We start from the raw sequence: 17,326 nt of genomic DNA, 5'->3' as shown, positions 1-17,326 counted from the left end.
GAAAACCAGAAGATATGGATTATTGCCAGAGGGTGGGAACAGAGAGATCAAAAAGTCAGAAAGATTTCTCATTTTCACATGAACTTTCTGGAAAAAAAAAGCAACAAAACAGATCTAGACAAAGAATGTCGCAGGAGAGTGAAGTGATCTTCAATCCTTTGTCCTCTGGGCCACTCTGCTGATCATCAGGACAACGGCTTGATGCTGGCCACTGTATTCTCTTTGACTTCACACTTTACATTGCTTCGTCTTCAATTTGTCAACTGGTCTGCACAGTTACTGCACCCTGAGAATACTGCAATAACCATTGATCACATTCTTCAAATGATTTACATCCATCCATTTATCCATCATAAACACCTGGAAATGAACTTTTTTTAACATGAGACAAAGGCTCCTCAAAATTAGCATCATTTTCACAAAGAATTTGCAGGAGGATGTGAGAATATAATATTTGCATTAGATGAATTTGCAAACATCTGTTCCTTGGAGAGTAATTTCTTTTATTAACACAAATTAACTAGTTAAAATATATGGTGTAGACATAAGAAAGAGAAGAGGTTGTTTCCCTGATCAGCTTCTCAGATATGAACTGGAGGGAGGGACACAAGAATTGAAGCATTTGTGGGGAAAAGCCAAAAACACTGCAGGATGAGTGATTTCACTACAAGCGTACAGAAATTGCTCAGGCAGCTGAGATGCATACAATAATGGTTTTTCAGTCTTCGTTGTTTCTCTCTTCTCGTGGTGCTCTCACATACAGCCAAGACAACTCTTACCATCTACAAGTTTTTCAAAAAGTATTTAGCTTCTTTGCCAAGGACTAAAAGAGGTGTGCAGTCATTATCATAATAGGAAGCAGGAATCTAAACAGATACTACACATAGTACTTAGAAATCTAGTGCCTCTGATACCTGCCATATTTTCATTGTACAATATATCTCTATACCTGTGAAAACTGTGGAACTTTATGAGGGCTTGGCAGCTACACAGTGTTTTAAAACCTTGCTTTTCCACCTTCCAAGGCTGAGACATTAAACCAGAGTTTCAGAGCATCGCTGCCTCAAGGAAAGAATTCAGTATGAAGTGAGCTGCTGCCGTTGGACCAGTTTCCCAGCATTTTCAGTGCAATTATAAAACAAGGTTAACCAAAGAAGGATTGCAAAGTAGCAGAGGATACAGCTGTACATGAGAAAAGCAAGTATTTTGCATGTTAAAATATTCACCCTGGTGTCTAATGCTATTTAAACAACGAGCAGCATGTTTCAAGCAGAGATGTACTGATAAGTAAATTAAAAGGGATATGAGATTCTGTACTAAGTAGTAAAATCTAGAGCATTTGGTAATTCAGCTGGGCAGGTAGGAGTAGGCTGAGAAGCACGTAATAGATCAGGAAGAGTCATTTGGTAAGAACAAGAAAGAGAAAGAGCATCAGAACAGGACTAATCTGCAGTCAGAAAAGCAAGACATTTAGAAAGAACAGCTAGGTAGAGAAAGCATACAACTAATTTCAGAAATCTGTTTTTTTAAAATATTAGGAGTGAAAAAGTGTAATGGCACATTCAAAGACAGGGACTAATTGTTTAATAAATTGCTTACAAGTAAAACATTGCATAACAAGCAGAACAGACCCATGATCGATATGATCGAGGCTCCTGCTTTGGTTTGACTGTAAAGTCACAATGTGACCTTCCACTCGTCACTCCGGGCCAGATCCAATAAAGGACTCAGGCACCTTAAGCCTGACTTAGGCAGATTTGAGGTGCCTAAATCGCGCAGTATGACCTAAACATGCTGCTTTGTGACTTATTAACCCCAGAGGAACTTGTCACCCCAAAAGGGAACATGTATTTACTGCTCAGCTCTTTGTGCACACACAGTTTGGTCAGCAAGAGCATTCTGTGCTACCTTCTAGTGGGCTACCACCACTCTGTCTGCGCTGCGCTCATAAGTTTTCTTTATGTGGAAATGTGGTAAAAAGGACAACTAATGCAGGCTGGGACTTCAGTGTGTGCTCAGGATCCATCTGTCCTCCTTTTCTTAAGAGCAGAGTGTCACAGCTTCAACAGGAAGGTCACAATAACGTCTCAGCTTAGCTTGAGCAGTAGCCTGGAAATGGCAAATGTATATCCACGCATGTGTGATCCTCTTCCCTGTCCTTGACTGAGGAGGAAAGTGAGAACAGGAGCGCTCGTCCCACTTTAACCCACTTTTTGTTTCATGGAAAACATTTGTTTCTTGGTGGGACCTACACCTATGAGTGAGTTTCAGGTTCTGGATCTGAGGAAAATATTTCTCACAGCCCCATCATGACCTAAGATGAAAAGACATGGAGTACAGATCCTTAACCTTACTTAGCCAAAATTGCTGTCTGATGCAAAATGGGGATAGAGTTAATAACTGAAATTCAATTTCATTCAAAATCTAGGCAGGAAGCGAAGTCATTGAAGATATTGTGATAACTAAAGGCAAGGTGTCATTAAAGACGGAATAACTTGTGAAAATACTACAAAATACAAACACTCCATAGCAACTCCTGTAGGAAGCTGAGAGACCTGTGGCTGTTCAGCTTGGAGAAGGCTGAAAGGTATCTCACTACATTAATAAACATCTGAAGGAGTCAGGTGGGTGGAAGTGGGCACATTTTAGTGGTGTGCAGCAACAGAACATGGGGCAATGGGCAGAAACCAGAGCACAGGGAGTTCCATACAAACACAAGAAAAAACTTTATATTTAGGGTGGCAGAGCAGTGGAGCAGGTTGCCCAGAGAGGCTGTGGAGTCTCCTTCTCTGGAGTTACTCAAGATATGTATGCTTACTTGAGTGGCCTATTGTAAGGAATCTGTTTTAGCAGGGGTGTTGGACTAAGTGATTATCTCCAGCCTTTACAATTCTGTGGTTTTTGGAAAATGGAATAGCCAGAGAGAAAAGTATGAAAAAAACAACTACATTCTCTGCTTCAGTTTAGCACTTTGAATATTTGACGTTATCAGTGAAACCTAATTCATAAATTATTTAATTCATTAATTAGGTTTAATTCATAAATTAGGCTTTTGTATCATTTTTGCAAAGAGCGGTTTCCTAAAGAGTGATGATATAATCATGGGGAATCATTTTGATAGTGAATTGCACAAGTAAAAAAAAAACAGATAAAGTAATTTTTGAGTTAACTCACACTGAACTGCTCATTCTAAGAAAAAATCCTGTTGTTTCATGGCTCTTATAATTCCTTTCTTCCCTTTCATTTTCTGTGATAACTTCCTGAAAGCGAAATAGAGGAACAGAAACCTATGTTGGAAGTGTTAGGACTATAAATAGGAGCATGAAAAAGACAGGTGCTGCAAAAGGAATATAAATTATTAGCAGTAGCTGAGCTGAAAAGCACTGAGTTTTAGACCAACACCACTTTGGAGTCTGAATAGCAACATTATCTCGACCGCACTGCACTTACTGCACATTATATACTTTGCTGTCTAAAAACTGCTGAACATATATAACGCATCTAAATTAAAGGTGACCTGGGAAGAATCAGTCATATGCCTTTCTTCTTAATACTGAATGATGATCTCAAATAGCACAATCTCTGTGGGTTTGCTTTTTTTTTTTTTTTTTTCTTTCTGCATATGTAAGTTGTACTAAAAGTTTACGTTCTCTTTGGTCTGGAAGGATTATGCAGTGTCTGAAGAGCGACTGAACGGTCAGGATCCAAAGGAGGGACAACTGACCAGCTGTGGGCTCAGCCTGGTGACACAGAGCAGTCGGCTTGACTGACTGCTGCTTAAAGGAGTGGATTTTCAGCCTGACTGCACAAAGCGATTTGTTTGCTTTATTTAAAGTTGACTTTTTAGTTACATCTTGAATTTTATGGCAGCATCAAGTTCCAGTTAATTTTAGAGGAAGTATTTAGCTTAAAGCCGGGGTTTAGTTATGTTGAATCATGGAAAGCAATATTCAATTTGTTTGAGGCTACGTACAAGACTTCAGCAAAGCCGAGTGAGTCCCTAGGTGTCCCTAAATCTACGGCGGACATGAAAGCACAACAGTCAATGGAAACTTCTGCACATCCCCTCACTGTAATCCCTTCTGCTCGCTTTGTCGGGGCTGTAACGCTCTTTGGAAGCCAAGATGTCTTTCTAACGGCTCTCAGCCCGAGGACAGCCATCCCTCAGCTGCCGGCGCGTGAAGGGCTGCACTCCCCCAGTTCTGCCTGGCTCAGGGCTGCAGCTCGCTCCGCCGCGCTGGCAGCGGTTGTTTCCCCACAGTGTGAGGCGGGCGGGGTCCCAACGGGAGGGCGCTCCCCAAAAGGGCGCGGCCGCAGTTCCCCGCCGCTCTCTGCCCGCTTCCCATGGCCGGTACGGCCGTTGCGAGTGCTGAGGTGAGGAGGGAGGGGCGTCGCCGCGCGCATGCCCGCCCGCCCGCCCCGCGTGACGTGCGCGGTCGGGGCAGCCCGGCCGAGATCAAAGCGGGCGCGGGGCGAGCCGGGTCGGGCGGTGGCAGCGAAGGGAGCGGTGCGGGGCTCGCCCGCCGGATAAAGTCCTGGGCCGGCCCCGCGGGGCGGGCGCAGCGAGGGGCGGGAACGCTGCCGGTCGGGTGCGCTGTCGGAGGCGTTGTTCCTCTGCGCCTCCTCCTCCCCTCGAAAGCGTCGCGGCAGCCGCGCTGTGGGGCATGAGGGGCCGCGGGGCACGGCGCCGCAGCGGCGGCGGTCAGCGCACGGCTTAGCCGGGACGGCGAAGAGCGGCGAGGGAACGGGCGCGGCTCCCTGCATGTGGCACGCGAGGAGAGCCGGGCAGCCCGGCGGCAGCAGAGAACAGCCGGCCGCGCGGTCCTGAGCGCCGGGCAGCGGCGACCGGCCGCCCGCCATGGATTGCAGCCTGCTCCGGACCCTCGTGAGCCGATACGTGAGTACCGCCGCACGGCTACGGAGCTTCCGACGGAGTCCCCCCGGGGCGCCCCTTCCGAGCGCGGCACGGTAGGGATCGGGGCGGCCCTCTGCCGTCGGTGTGAGCGGCTGCAGGCAGCCAGGCCCCCAGCAGCAGCGGCTCTGGGCTCTGGGCTCTGGGTGACGTCCCGAGCTCGGTCGCGGTTCCACTGCTTGTTCCGATGGCTCAGTCCGGCTGTGTTTTGCGGAGCTGGCCGGCTTAAGTAGGCGGGCGAGCGCTCAGAGTAATCCGCTCTGCCTGTAGATGCGTGCGGTAGGATTCGGGAGCACCCAACTTGCTTCGGGGACGGAGAGTTGACCCTAGTTGCTGTTCTCCCGGCGCCGAAACAAAGCAGTACTGCTTTAGAAGTACACTACACTTCCAGGTGTAGAACGAGGTGCGTGAAGCACAGATCCCTGTGATCCGAGGGCTGGGAACGGCCAACAAGCAGGAGGATGCGCGATGCTGCTTTTGGGTGCAGGAGAAACTTAGAAACAGTTGGGAAGTGATGTTGCAAAGAGGCAGTGGGGATTTCCATATGCGCACAGCTCTTTCTCTCTTGCAGGAAATGCTGTAAGTCAGGAAACTTTCTTGCTCGGACCATACCTGTGTTTGGTCAGAACACTCTAAGTTTTGGATGTGTTGAGTTCTGTTCATGTTATGCATGCTGAGTTTTCCTTTCTCGTTTACACATAAATGAAAAAAAAAAAAGATCCGGTGGGAAATAATACTGGATTTTGTTTGTTGTTTGCGTTGCTCTGTGGGATGAGGAGAGAATAGGTGAGTACCGAATGCAGCGATGTGTATAGGGATCCTTAGAAAGTAACCCCGAGGGGAGGAGGAAGTACTATAAGAACGATGAGGTGTGAGAGAAGAAGTCTCTGTGGATGTGCAGCGCTCTAGTGAGCTGTGCTGGGCTCTGTTTAGAAATAAGATCAGTCTGAGTACACTGATCTGGCACTGCTGATCTTCATGTGGGGTTTAGCTGAAGATTTCTTGTGTTCTTGCAGCTGAAGCCTGTACAAATACTCCAAAAATCATACCACGTTTGTTGTGTGTAGAGCAAACTGTGATTTCTAGGCATTTTCTGCGGAACTTTAGCTGTAACCTCTCTTTCAAACTGAGCATCAAATGTGGCTGAAGCGAACTTAAGATTAGCTGTAACTTTTATTTTAAGGGACAAAGATTTACCTAGGAAGACAGCATGTTGGAAAAAGTAAGACACTTGAACTTCTAAGTTGCAGACCATCATCATGCTCCTGCACTGCTGATGAGGGTAATTCAGTGGTCTAAAAGCCTGATGAAACAGCCCTTGTGAGGAAAAATTTCCTAGATCATGTTGCTTTCTGCATTATGTGTATGCTGAGTAGGCTGTGCCTGGGTAACTGTCTGGCTGTTCCAAGCTGCCTTATATATTCTCACCTGTTGCTTGTTCTTTTTACACTGTTTTTTCCTCAGTCATCTTGTCAGTTTTTTCATCTATCTATCTATCTATCTTATATAGCCATGCATGTGCAGGCACTTCAAGAACACAGTGATGAAGAAGTCAGCCTCAGTGGAAGATAAAAGGCTGGATGTGATCAATCTCTGTAGCTAAGGCTTACAAATATAAGTACAAATATAAAATAGCATGTTTTTTTTTTTTACAATTCTCTATTAAGACATCCACAGAGCTAACTTTTATAAAAACACAACATACTGCGTAAGTTTTATTTAGGGATTTAATTTATATACCACAAATACTGCCTTTAATATAGGTACAATATAATACAGTTCTGTTTATTTGACTGCTGGTGTTCACTTTGGATCATGAACTCAATGGCATGCTGTGCTGTCAAAACTTCAATAATAAAATGGCCTCTAGTTAAACTTCTCCAAAGTATAAAATCATGCAAAATGTACATCCTATATGATACAACCAGTACAATAATTGAAGCCAATAGCCTGCAATCAGCCTGGACCGTGTATATATATATATATATATGTATATATAAAATATATATATATGTATTTTTTTTTCTTCCAAGGGAAGAACACTTTGGAAAAATCTGTCCTCAGGGATCATTATTTCAGTAAGGCTATTAAATCTGGCAAGCTGATTACTGTATTGTTTTGTTTCTTTTCTCCATGGTTCGTCTATTTTTATACAGCTACAGCAGTGAAAATGAAAATTAATAGTTTAAATGCTGTGCCTGAAACTGACTGCTGTAACTGAGGAACAGATGTACATGTCAGCAGTGTCTCTCAATAGTTGTTCACCCGAGCTGTGTACAAAACAGTTATGGTTCAGAAGTGTGGATGTGCTTCCCTTTTTCCAAGCTACTTTGTAATGAGGGAGAACAAGCAGTGGCACTTATGCAGGAGTCATAGAGAAAGATACAACACCAAAGTATACCAAAGTAAGCTCGTACTTCAGATTATTTCTAATCTATGCAGAGACTATTCAGCAATTGATGGTCTAGAACTATGAATTGTCATTTTCCAGGCTGCACTTGGGACTTGGTTAGCTGTGGATCTTCCTGAAGCAGAGCAGTCGCTTCTTGAAGGAAGCTGGAGATGCTGTTGGGGTCATTGCGTTGTATTGATGGAAGCTTCTAATGCAGTAGTGTCTGAGTCAGGTGTAACTGCTTTCCTTTCTCCCTGATACGTGTTGTAGGGCATAAGTTAAATACCATTCAGGACAGTTCATGTCCTGAATGTGCTGAAAGGTTTTCCTGCAACCCCCCCTCTACCCCATTTTCTTTGTTATTGCAGTCACTGCCCTGAGGCAATGCAAAATAGTTCATATCTCAAAGGCTGTATGGAAGCATAGTGATGGCTGGGTGCTGCCAGGTCAAGCTGATGTCAGTTTCCTGATTTCCTGAAATGATTCCTGCATTTTCTAATATGTATGCTATTCACCTGCACTGTTTTCTATTTGTTTGTACCTTCCAGACATTGGAACCCTCCAGTGACATGGTTGAGTCAGACCCATGTTCAGCATGCTGGTCATACCATACCTTGCATCTCTTTACTGAGAGATGGAATAGTCTCCTGGAAGGACAGAGGCAGTGATAACGTTGTCTTACGCCGTTTCAAAATGGATATTGTGGTGTTCTGCCTCCTTATATCCATCCTGCAGATTTCTTTGATTTTTGCTCTCGTCCTTTCTGTTTTCGTTGGCTGCAGCCATACAAAATTTATAGGGCTGTTGGGGAAGAAAACTTGCTGTGCAGAGGATGTCTGTTTCATTGCAGTGCAGTTGATCTAATGTTCAGAGTAGTTTTCTAAGCGCTTCTTGATCCTTTGGTCTGAAATAGAGCAGTGCAACTTCTTAATTGGGTTTGAGAATGTCTATATGTTTTGCTGCTTCAAATTGTATCCACTGTAGTGGTGGCATCTTTAAATAATGAAGTAGAAAAACCTTTATATACAGCTTTCCACCACATGAAAGCAATGGCAACTGAATAAAGCTTTCTGTAATGAGATAAATGTTGGTCGTTTTTTTAATTTAATTTCCCAAAGAAGGGAAATAGTGATCCTGTGAATACTGTTTAAAAAACAAAAAAAAACAAAAAAAAACAAAAAAACAAAAAAACAAACAAACAAAAAAAAAACCCTTTGGGAGTAGAGGTGGGGGTAAAAGGTTTGATATCACACATTCTTTATTAGAGTATAATCTGTATTTCTGAGTGGTGCTTTTGCATCAGGTGTCGTGCTGCTGTCTTACCTTTGGCTTGTTTGTGTGTTCCCTGGGAGATGGGTGCTACCCCACAGTGGGCAGCCTCCCAGTCTGAGAAAGCTGAGTTAATGCATGCTGCCAGTGAGTGCCACGCAGAGCCTGCCTCTGTGATCAGTGATGAGCAGAACTGGTCAGTTTAGCATTAAAAGTATACGTTATTTAGGGGCGAGTAGGGGGAGGAAACAAGCATATCATCATAATCAGTGCTGTGTCCATAGATGATTGGTGACCTTTAGTATTAGATTGGATTATTTGGAATACTCGCTATGTATTATTAAGCAACATGTTTTGTCCATGTAACTGGTGTTACATTAGCTTTGTCTTTTAATTTGTGCTGTGGGGGCGAAGGGCTTTGCTAAACTCAGGGCTTCTGAAGTTCTTCGGAAGAGATAAGTTGAGAGATAGCTAATATCTTTAAAACAAGTCTCAATGCCATCATATCTCTCATAAAATAAGCACTATTTTTCGTCTGCTTAATGAAATGTGCGCGAGTGCCTTGTGCATTCATAATAGCTGCTTATGGCAGACTGTGGATTTGCGTATGCATGAATATTGTTGACTTGAATATGCCTGGGCAACCTGGAAAACATCACTCTTAGCATATATTTCTTTGAGCACCGGATGGTCCCTCACCATCTTGTGGCAGAACGTGACGGTCTGTTCTGAATCTGTAGGGCAGCTGGCCCCTCGTCAGGAAATGCTCCTGCCCAGGGCAATTGCTTTGAATTGTATGGTAAATGTTATTGGGCCAGCACTGCATTACTGAGCACCTCTGCCTCTATTATGTAGTATGCTTAGAAATCCTGCCACTGTATTGCTTCCCCTCTTGTTCTTATACTACTTTAGGAGTACAAACCTGGATGTTATGTATTTGTTGCCTGTGTAAGTATTTCTAAAGTATATAGCAACATATAAAGATTCACTTTAAAAAGAAAGAATGGTTTTCTACAGTTCTGGCCTCTGGAAACCTTCTGGTCTATTAGTTCTGCAGGTGGTTCTGAAAAAATCTTCCTTTGGGAGGATGCAGTAAATGAAATTACAAAAAGGATGCTTTATTTTTCACTTCTTTAGAAGGAGTGGGTTGACTTTACTTGTAGTTTAAGGAGGTGATTGACTAATCTGGCCAGGAAGTTACATGAGGATTTTCTTTTTCAAAGCACGTTCACTGCTAAATCATGAGAGCCTGTGAATTTTGGTTAATAGTTCAGACAATTGTTGTTTCTTTTTTCAATATAAATCCAAAACTGTTTTCTAATTATATTTCTAAAGTATTTTACTTGTACACATGGTCTTAATGTAACTATTTTGACCTGAGAGCTTGAAAGTAAGCCTTGGTGTTCTGGAATTATTTGTGTAAAAAGACAGGCCATTTATCAAGCAGCTGAGATGATCTGTGGTTTTCTAAGCTTTGCTAACACATCTGAAAGCAGCCCAGTGTTCCAGTTCTTGCCTTCCCTCGCAGTCACTCAGCTTTCCCTGAGACTCTACGGACCGGTGTGAGAGAAGCATTGGCTCCATGTTTCTTACTCAGGGTGCCTCTTTAAATGAACACTTTTTTTCCCCCTGGCTGTCACTTGCAGTAAGTCAGAAGGGTTCGTTTTTTTCCTCCAGTGATAGAATTTGACAGAATTTCAAGCTCTTATAAATGTCAAATGAATGTGTTTATATCCTGACTCTGTCTGCAAGCAGTCTGAACTGTACAAAAGACATTCTCTTTAGGGGCTAGGCATGTATTTACAGGCCAGTAATTAGTACCTTGCATTTCTTAAGTGTTTGTGTCTGTCCCTGGCATGGAATCTTTTTTTTTTATTTTTTTTTAATTTTTTTTATTTTTTATTTTTTAATATATATATCTCTCTTGGATGTCAGTGTGTCACAGTTCTTCCTGATGCTTCCCATCTCACCTTTCTGCTCTCTTGCACAGGGGTGCCAGTTGTTACTGGTGCGGAAGGTGTGACTGAGTTTAAACAGCATAGGTCACTTCTGAATTCCTGTCTCCCCCAAGCATCCTTGCTTTGTTGTTCTCCTATCTGCATGGGGTTGGTTGGTTTGTTTCCTCTGGGTGATGAGCCTGAACAGTATGCTGACTTCATGCTTTTCAGCCCCTTCATCTTTACAGAGGCAAAAATTGAAAGCTTTACTTCCTCCAGGAGTTGATTGTAGTGAGTGCAAAGTGTGGCTGCTGGATGCTGGCACTTCTGCAAACCTGCCTAGCTCCTGCATGCTGGTAGTGAGTTCTGTTTCATGCTCTTTCCAGCTTTGTAATGTATATATCCCAAACTCCCCAAACCAGCCTTACCTTCACTCCCTCTGAAAAAAAAAAAATCCAACTTAACAAATAAACAACCAGAGGGACAGTAAACAAGAAGATTTGTGGGGGCTAATTACTTTGAGAAAGATGCAGTTTCTTTATCTTTTGAGATGAACGAAAGTAAGACAGTATGTATGTAAAACAGCTTCAAGATGTCAGAGAATGTATTACAAAGCTGGTTGCTATTGACTACAAGATGTTGCTCACCTGTAAGCAGTGGATACTTCTGCAATGTAAACCCTCCCAAACACATTCTCTACTCTCAGTGCATTAAAGTGACTTAAAGTAGATCAAGAACTCTTAACTTTGCCACTTTTAGCATCAAAAATAACAGTTTTTGCAGTTTTTCTTCTGATATGACAACTGTAGTTGCTTTTGTTAACTTTTAATGCAATATACCGCTCTTGTGCCTCTTGTAGGGTACCATATAATCCTTACTGAAAGTAGGGAACCTCTTCAAAATCATTAGCAGGAGTGAAAGAAGGCTCGATACAATGTAGCACGCTTACAGCTTGAAATCCCCATGCGCTGTTTCACGTTCATTCTTTGCTCCTGTCATACTGCAGTAATTGAAACAAGAAAAGTGGCAAGGCAAAATGGGATTTTCTAATGAGCTTGCCTTTTTGAAACTGAAACACTTAAAAAGCAATAACTGGGCTGACAAGTAGAACGTTTCATAGGTATCATACCAGGCTGCTGCTTGTGCTGTCGAGGTGGGGATATAGGCTCATTTAATATAACAGGACTTAAATGCAATGAGGAAACAGTCGTGTTTTGGAAGAGCTGCAGTGTGATTGACAGTGAGATGCTACCTCGGTGTCATGTGCATACTGGCAGGGAAAGGAAACCAAGAGAAAGCTCTGCTACAGAAAAGGCAGAGCAGATGTTTTAGCACCTGTTATGTAACTGGATTTGACTTTACTGTTTTTGGTTGTTGTTGTTGTTTTTTTTTTCTTTAAACAAAATAGCCTGCCTTCCTCATTTTAAGTCTTTTAGTTGGATTATATTTTTCCAGAATAGTGCTTCTTATACTGCATAATGGTAAACCAGTAGAATGATATTGCATTTCTATTTGTGTAATTGTCAAGGGACGTTTCAGTTGAAGTTCATCCTGAACTGAAGCAGAATGACACTGGAATGCTATTATCTTCTCTGCTATAATTGCCATGGCAACAACTGCAGGTAGACAAGGCAAACCAGGAATCCTTTGTAACACAGATACTGGGTCTCTGTTTTTCTTCCCTCTTGGCAATGACCCTCGGATGCTTGTGGCACGAATGTGCTCCGAGTCACCATGAGAAGTGTTTTCTTGGCTTTTGTTTCATGTAACATTTACTTCAATTTTGTTAAGTGTTTATTATTTGTGATACTATATTAAAAATTGCATGCTTTCTAGGGAGGAACTGGCAGCCTAGCCCAAATTGTTCTAGGAGATGGATGGGATAAGCCAGGTTCTCAAAGTTTGGAACTTTCCAGCCTATGGGCTATTAAAGCACTTAGATCTCTCCTGTGGATCTGGATATTAATTTATCTGCTATTCCTTCATCTGTTTTTATGATGAGGATGAGAGTATTGCCCAGCTCTTTTGCAGAGAGATGTTTTAAGGGTAGTTCAAAGCATTGAGATGATTCTTTACTACAGTGCAGGAAGAAAACTAGTTCACAGTGTAGGCCTATAACAAGTGTATGTAATGTTTTTTTTTTCTCCTCACTGCTTAACTGTTCTACATGTCTTTTTCTTATGCTACCCCTGATTATAACCCCACTCTCATTCCTTCAATTACACACACTCACTTGCAGATGTGTGCACATGCACTCTGTGAAATTGTGTGCAATTCCTTTGGCAATGTCAAGAACTACGCCACGTTATGTCTAGGTACTCAGGTATGCTGTGAAATTATGATCTGGGATGCTTGTTTTTATGATAGTTGCTTACAAGCATGAAAACATAAGAATTGGGCACTTACATAGGAACATTTTTCTATCCTGCTATTCCTTGTAGATTAATTTTCCTTTTTGAATTACGAGAGTGATTAATTTGTTTCCTTCATTAATCATTAAATTCATCTAGATAGTGGGGAGGGGGGGGGGGGGGGGGGGGAAGGAAATAGTGTTTCTCTTTCCTAGTGGTGCTGACCAATCTCTCTGCTTCAGTCAAAAGAGGATTTCATATAACCTATTTTAAATAGAGGATTAAGGACAATTAAGTTCTTCCTCTACATCACTACTAAGATAGGATGCTGTGAAATCCTCTGAAAAGAGCATCTGTCGAAGCACCAGTGAAGTTTTACAAAGTTAATGACCGAAACAGTTACATGAAGGGCTTTTTTGCTTGTGTAGAGTGAAAGGTGGAAGAGGAACTGAGCTATTTACCCAGTAGTGTTTAATTTCTTAAGGCTTCTAATTTGTTTTGTAAAGTGGATAGGTAGAAGAACTGAAATAAGGTTTTTGGTTTTTGTTTTTTTTTTTTTTGACTAAATTGCATTAGGAACTTGCACTTCATGCTTAGCATTATACACAGCCCTTCATATCTTCTCAAAATATTATTAATAAAGTTGCTTTCACAAGCTGTCATTATGTTTAAGTGCAAACACTAATGCCATTCATTTCTTCCATTTTGTGTTCCTTCATTTATACCATTCATTGTGATTATGTGGCCTTAGGCTTAGTTAGACCACTGTGCTTTCTGAGAGGTCATTACAAAATAAAACCAAGGAACATACTACCATTGTTGGAAAACATGATGTGTGCAATGATTAATGCAAAGGAAAATTGTTTGTGTATTTTGAAAGAGGTTTGCTTACTAAATGGACCTTTAGTGAATGATAGAAATGACTTTTGTGGAATATGGACAGTACTCTGCAAAGCTGTAAACATATTATTGGAACGATGCCTCTGAGAAATTGCTCTTGTAATCTTAACACTAACAGTTTCAGGTAGGATACTGATAATTGCTGCTGCTTCAGTTTTGGTTCCTACAGAACACTGGTCTGGAGAGTATGGTCTACTTTAGAATGACAGTACACTTTGCAGCATGTTACACTACCTTCAACCAGAATCATTCTAAGTGTTCTGGGTGATTCCAGTCTTTCTTGCTGACTTAAAGCTCTTTGCAGGCATGTATACTCTCTGTGCAGCAGCTTTCCAACGCTTAAATACACTGTTGGTCTTCAACATTCATGAGGAGTCAAGGCTGTGATAGTGAGTTGGTTCTGAAAACTTTTGTTTGAACACAGCTGTTATTTTTTTTTCCCCTATCTTTCAAGATGAAGAAACTGACAGAGCTATCTTCATTTCACCTGCAAAAGCTCCAGTGTTGTTAATCTTCTAAACGGTATTAACAGGCTGTTAACTACTTAGAGTGGTCAGGTGACCAGATGGCCTAATTTGGCAGGAGGTGCCTGTGTGTGTGTAGGGACTGGGAGGGAAGAGAGGGGAGAAAAATGAGTGGGGGGTGTTGGCATAGGGAGAGCTGTGCCCTGAGCACTAAACTGCTTCATCCCTTCGAGGTGATGCATGAGTATGCTGACTTCTAGATTCTTCCTGTTTTTGTCTGTGTGAGGAGTCTAAACCCTGATGCTTAAGTGGCTTTAGCATGTAGAAATAAAAGGAGGCCTTCAGGTGCTCTCATGAAGCAAAGTACAACTGAGCATAAACAGATATAAACAGAGCTTTATATAGGACAGTCTGGATTCTTCTGTCTTTTTCAGCTTTGAGGTCTCAAATTTGTACCACCTGTCCCAGAGGTTGCAGCCTAGGATTTCATCCCTAGGAAGTAGAAAGGCCATGATGAACACTTTTACTTGTAGTACTGATGGTATCTGCTGTAACTTGTTCAAAGCATTTGTGTGTGTATGCACATAAATTAAATGACTGGAGGCTAGACTTCTGTCGGGTGTGTAGAATTAAAATCTTGGTATTCCTTTGCCATTTTGTGGTATGTATTTGATGATAGTGTTTAAAACTGAAACTAACAATGTTTTTACCCATGCTTTTTTCTTGCGTATGTTGAAAACGGTAACAAAAGCCAAACAAGGTTTGGTTGATGCAAGGTTGTAGTGGAGTAGTGAGGCAACTGTATTTCCAGAGCTTTAAAAGAAGTAAGACTATAGCATTGATCTTTTGACTTGTTTGTTTCAGCTCCCACTCACACAACATAATTCTACTTATAAGATCACGTCTTGCTACGCAATAGCGGTTGCTTGGTTATGCAGCTTCTAGCTAGCCTTAGTGTTGGGGTGGGAAAACAGTGCCTCTGAATTCATCACTTTCAATGTGCAACTCTGTCTCTGTCCAGGGGAAAAGCAGAGAGCTGCAGAGCCTGGTGGGGTTCTCCCTGTCTGGTGCTGGGCTGGAGGAGATCAGCTGAGGAGTGGGCAGGCATAGCTATGGCTCTGCTCCTGGCTGCAGGCAGCCATGTGCTGCCTCCTCCTTGTGTGCTTGAAACTGTGATCTGGAATTCAGAGCTTCTCATGAGAGCGGGGCTGTGCACGTAGCTCTTCTAACCTTTGAAGAGCTGTCAGAAGGCACTTCGGCAGTGGAGATCAGTTTACTCATTCTTTTCCCTTCTATTTTGGATGTGCTGTTGGCTTGATGATAGTGATATCTCTTCACTCAGACTGACAAACCATTGGATGTTGAGTAGAAGGGTGCATTTCTATGAAGATAACTCTTTGGATTTGAAGCTGAAATTAGTTCAGTAGGAGAAGGTTCCTTTGTAAAAGAAAGGGTGCTGCCCAAACTGGGGTTCTGGGTAGTGCTTTGAATAGGGGTGTAGTGTCTGAGGAGATGACCTGTGAGTCAGGGCTCCTGACAAATGAGAGACTCTGTCTTGCCTGGTGGGTAGCAGCTGCCATCAGAAAAGGAGTAATTGGGAAAGATAACACTTCATACAAATGACGAGGAGCATTAAAGAATTAGAAGTCTGGGTGCTGCCAGCTAGAGGGAGTATTACTTAAAATCAAACCAACTTCCCCGACTTAACTGTGTGATATGTGCTGTTATATAGTGCTCATGTGCCACGTGGATTGGCCTTTCTGAAGTTCTAAGTGCAATCAAGGTGTAATGACTTTGGAGAAAATGGAACAGACATAAGCTTAGCACTTCCTACTGTGTGTTATATTAGAACATGCTTTATTGAAATAGGGATGCTAGCCAGAACAGGAATCTGCTGTTGGGATTATATAAGCCCAGGGCACCTTTAACCCTTTCACAGGCAGCTGTGGAAGGCTGGTAAGGGAATCTTTGTTTATGTGAAGGCCATTGTCAAAAGCTTAAAAATCAAGGTTTTCTTGGCATGGAGGTGAGATGTACACAATCCCTTTCACTAAGGATGTTTCAAACTTTTTTTTTTTTTAATTCTGAAAATAATTCTCTCCTAAAACTTCTTTGGATGGGAGTTGAGGGGAGAAAAAAGCCCATCACAGAATGAGAGATGCAGGATTTCGTAAGTTGTAAGTGGCTATATTTCTTAAGAGCCCTCTTAGTGGAATATAGCCAGTCTCTTTACAGTTTGAATGTTTTGTTCTCTGTTCTTGTCTCATTGGCTGAGAGCAGCAAAGTGGTTCAGGAACACAGAAACGCTGTTTGGGAGAGGCTGTGAGGGTCTTACTATCCAGCCTGCTAGAGGCAGAGCAATTACAGCCAACAGTAGATTGCATTGTTGCTCACTTTGCCTAGTAGGTTGTGTGTGTAGTATGTTCTTTGCAGATACAAGAGGGTGATGGGGATAGTCCACACCTTGTAACAACAAAAATCCCTTTCTTTTCTGTGCTAATAAATGTAATTCCCCTGCTTTCCATTTTTTTTTCTTTTTTGTATGCTTATTTCTCAGAAAATGTGAGTATTGAAACAAGGAATGCCTTGAGCTGCGTTCTTTTTCAACACATTTTGTTTAAGGGTTGATTCCACTCAACAACTAAGTATGCTAACTCTGGCACTGTTTGCTATGTAATTGTGTGCCCTAAATCAAGGTAAGCTATTTACTTTCTCAGATTGTGATTGCAGTTCTTAAGTGTTTCTGAATTGACCACAGAATATCCTGTTTTCTGAAAACTGTTTACCTTGTGTAATCTAGCAGCTGCTGATGTACAGTTTGAATCACATGTATAGGCAGGAACTGTTTGGGATTCTCTAGCCAATATAAAGCTTTTCAGATAGTTTAGCTGGGGGACAGAGACATCAAAACATTTGTTGATGTCAGACTAATCTGAAAATACTTTCTAAGTCTTTCTATAAACAGTGTCCAGATGATGTGGAGAAATCCATTCCAGCCTGCATAATTCTGACTGTGAAATCAGAACTGCCAGCTTGCTTAGTGTTAATTTAAAGGAAGTATATTTTTGTCTCTTTTGCAGCCATACTGTTTTCTCCTCTGA

The 17,326-nt window shown here is 42.1% G+C and overlaps 1 protein-coding gene across 4 annotated transcripts in view; it reads left to right on the top strand.

Moving 5' to 3' along the window:
* Positions 1–4,824: 4,824 nt before the first annotated feature.
* ATP11A (ATPase phospholipid transporting 11A) overlaps positions 4,825–17,326 on the top strand; it is a 122,354-nt gene continuing 109,852 nt past the window's right edge. For 3 of the 4 annotated variants that reach the window (XM_042810419.1, XM_042810417.1, XM_042810418.1), the window contains exon 1: positions 4,825–4,897. In XM_042810419.1, the coding sequence (XP_042666353.1) occupies positions 4,859–4,897 (39 nt within the window). In that variant the 5' untranslated portion in view covers positions 4,825–4,858. The remainder of the gene's footprint in view (positions 4,898–17,326) is intronic. The other variant, XM_042810416.1, reaches the window with a different exon arrangement.

Source organism: Centrocercus urophasianus, unplaced genomic scaffold (genome assembly GCF_019232065.1).
Source record: "Centrocercus urophasianus isolate 14NV4802_14NV808 unplaced genomic scaffold, USGS_Curo_1.0 seq_12, whole genome shotgun sequence".
Classification (NCBI taxonomy): domain Eukaryota; kingdom Metazoa; phylum Chordata; class Aves; order Galliformes; family Phasianidae; genus Centrocercus; species Centrocercus urophasianus.
Note: the sequence above shows the minus strand (reverse complement) of the source record. Positions and strands in the feature narration are given on the sequence as shown.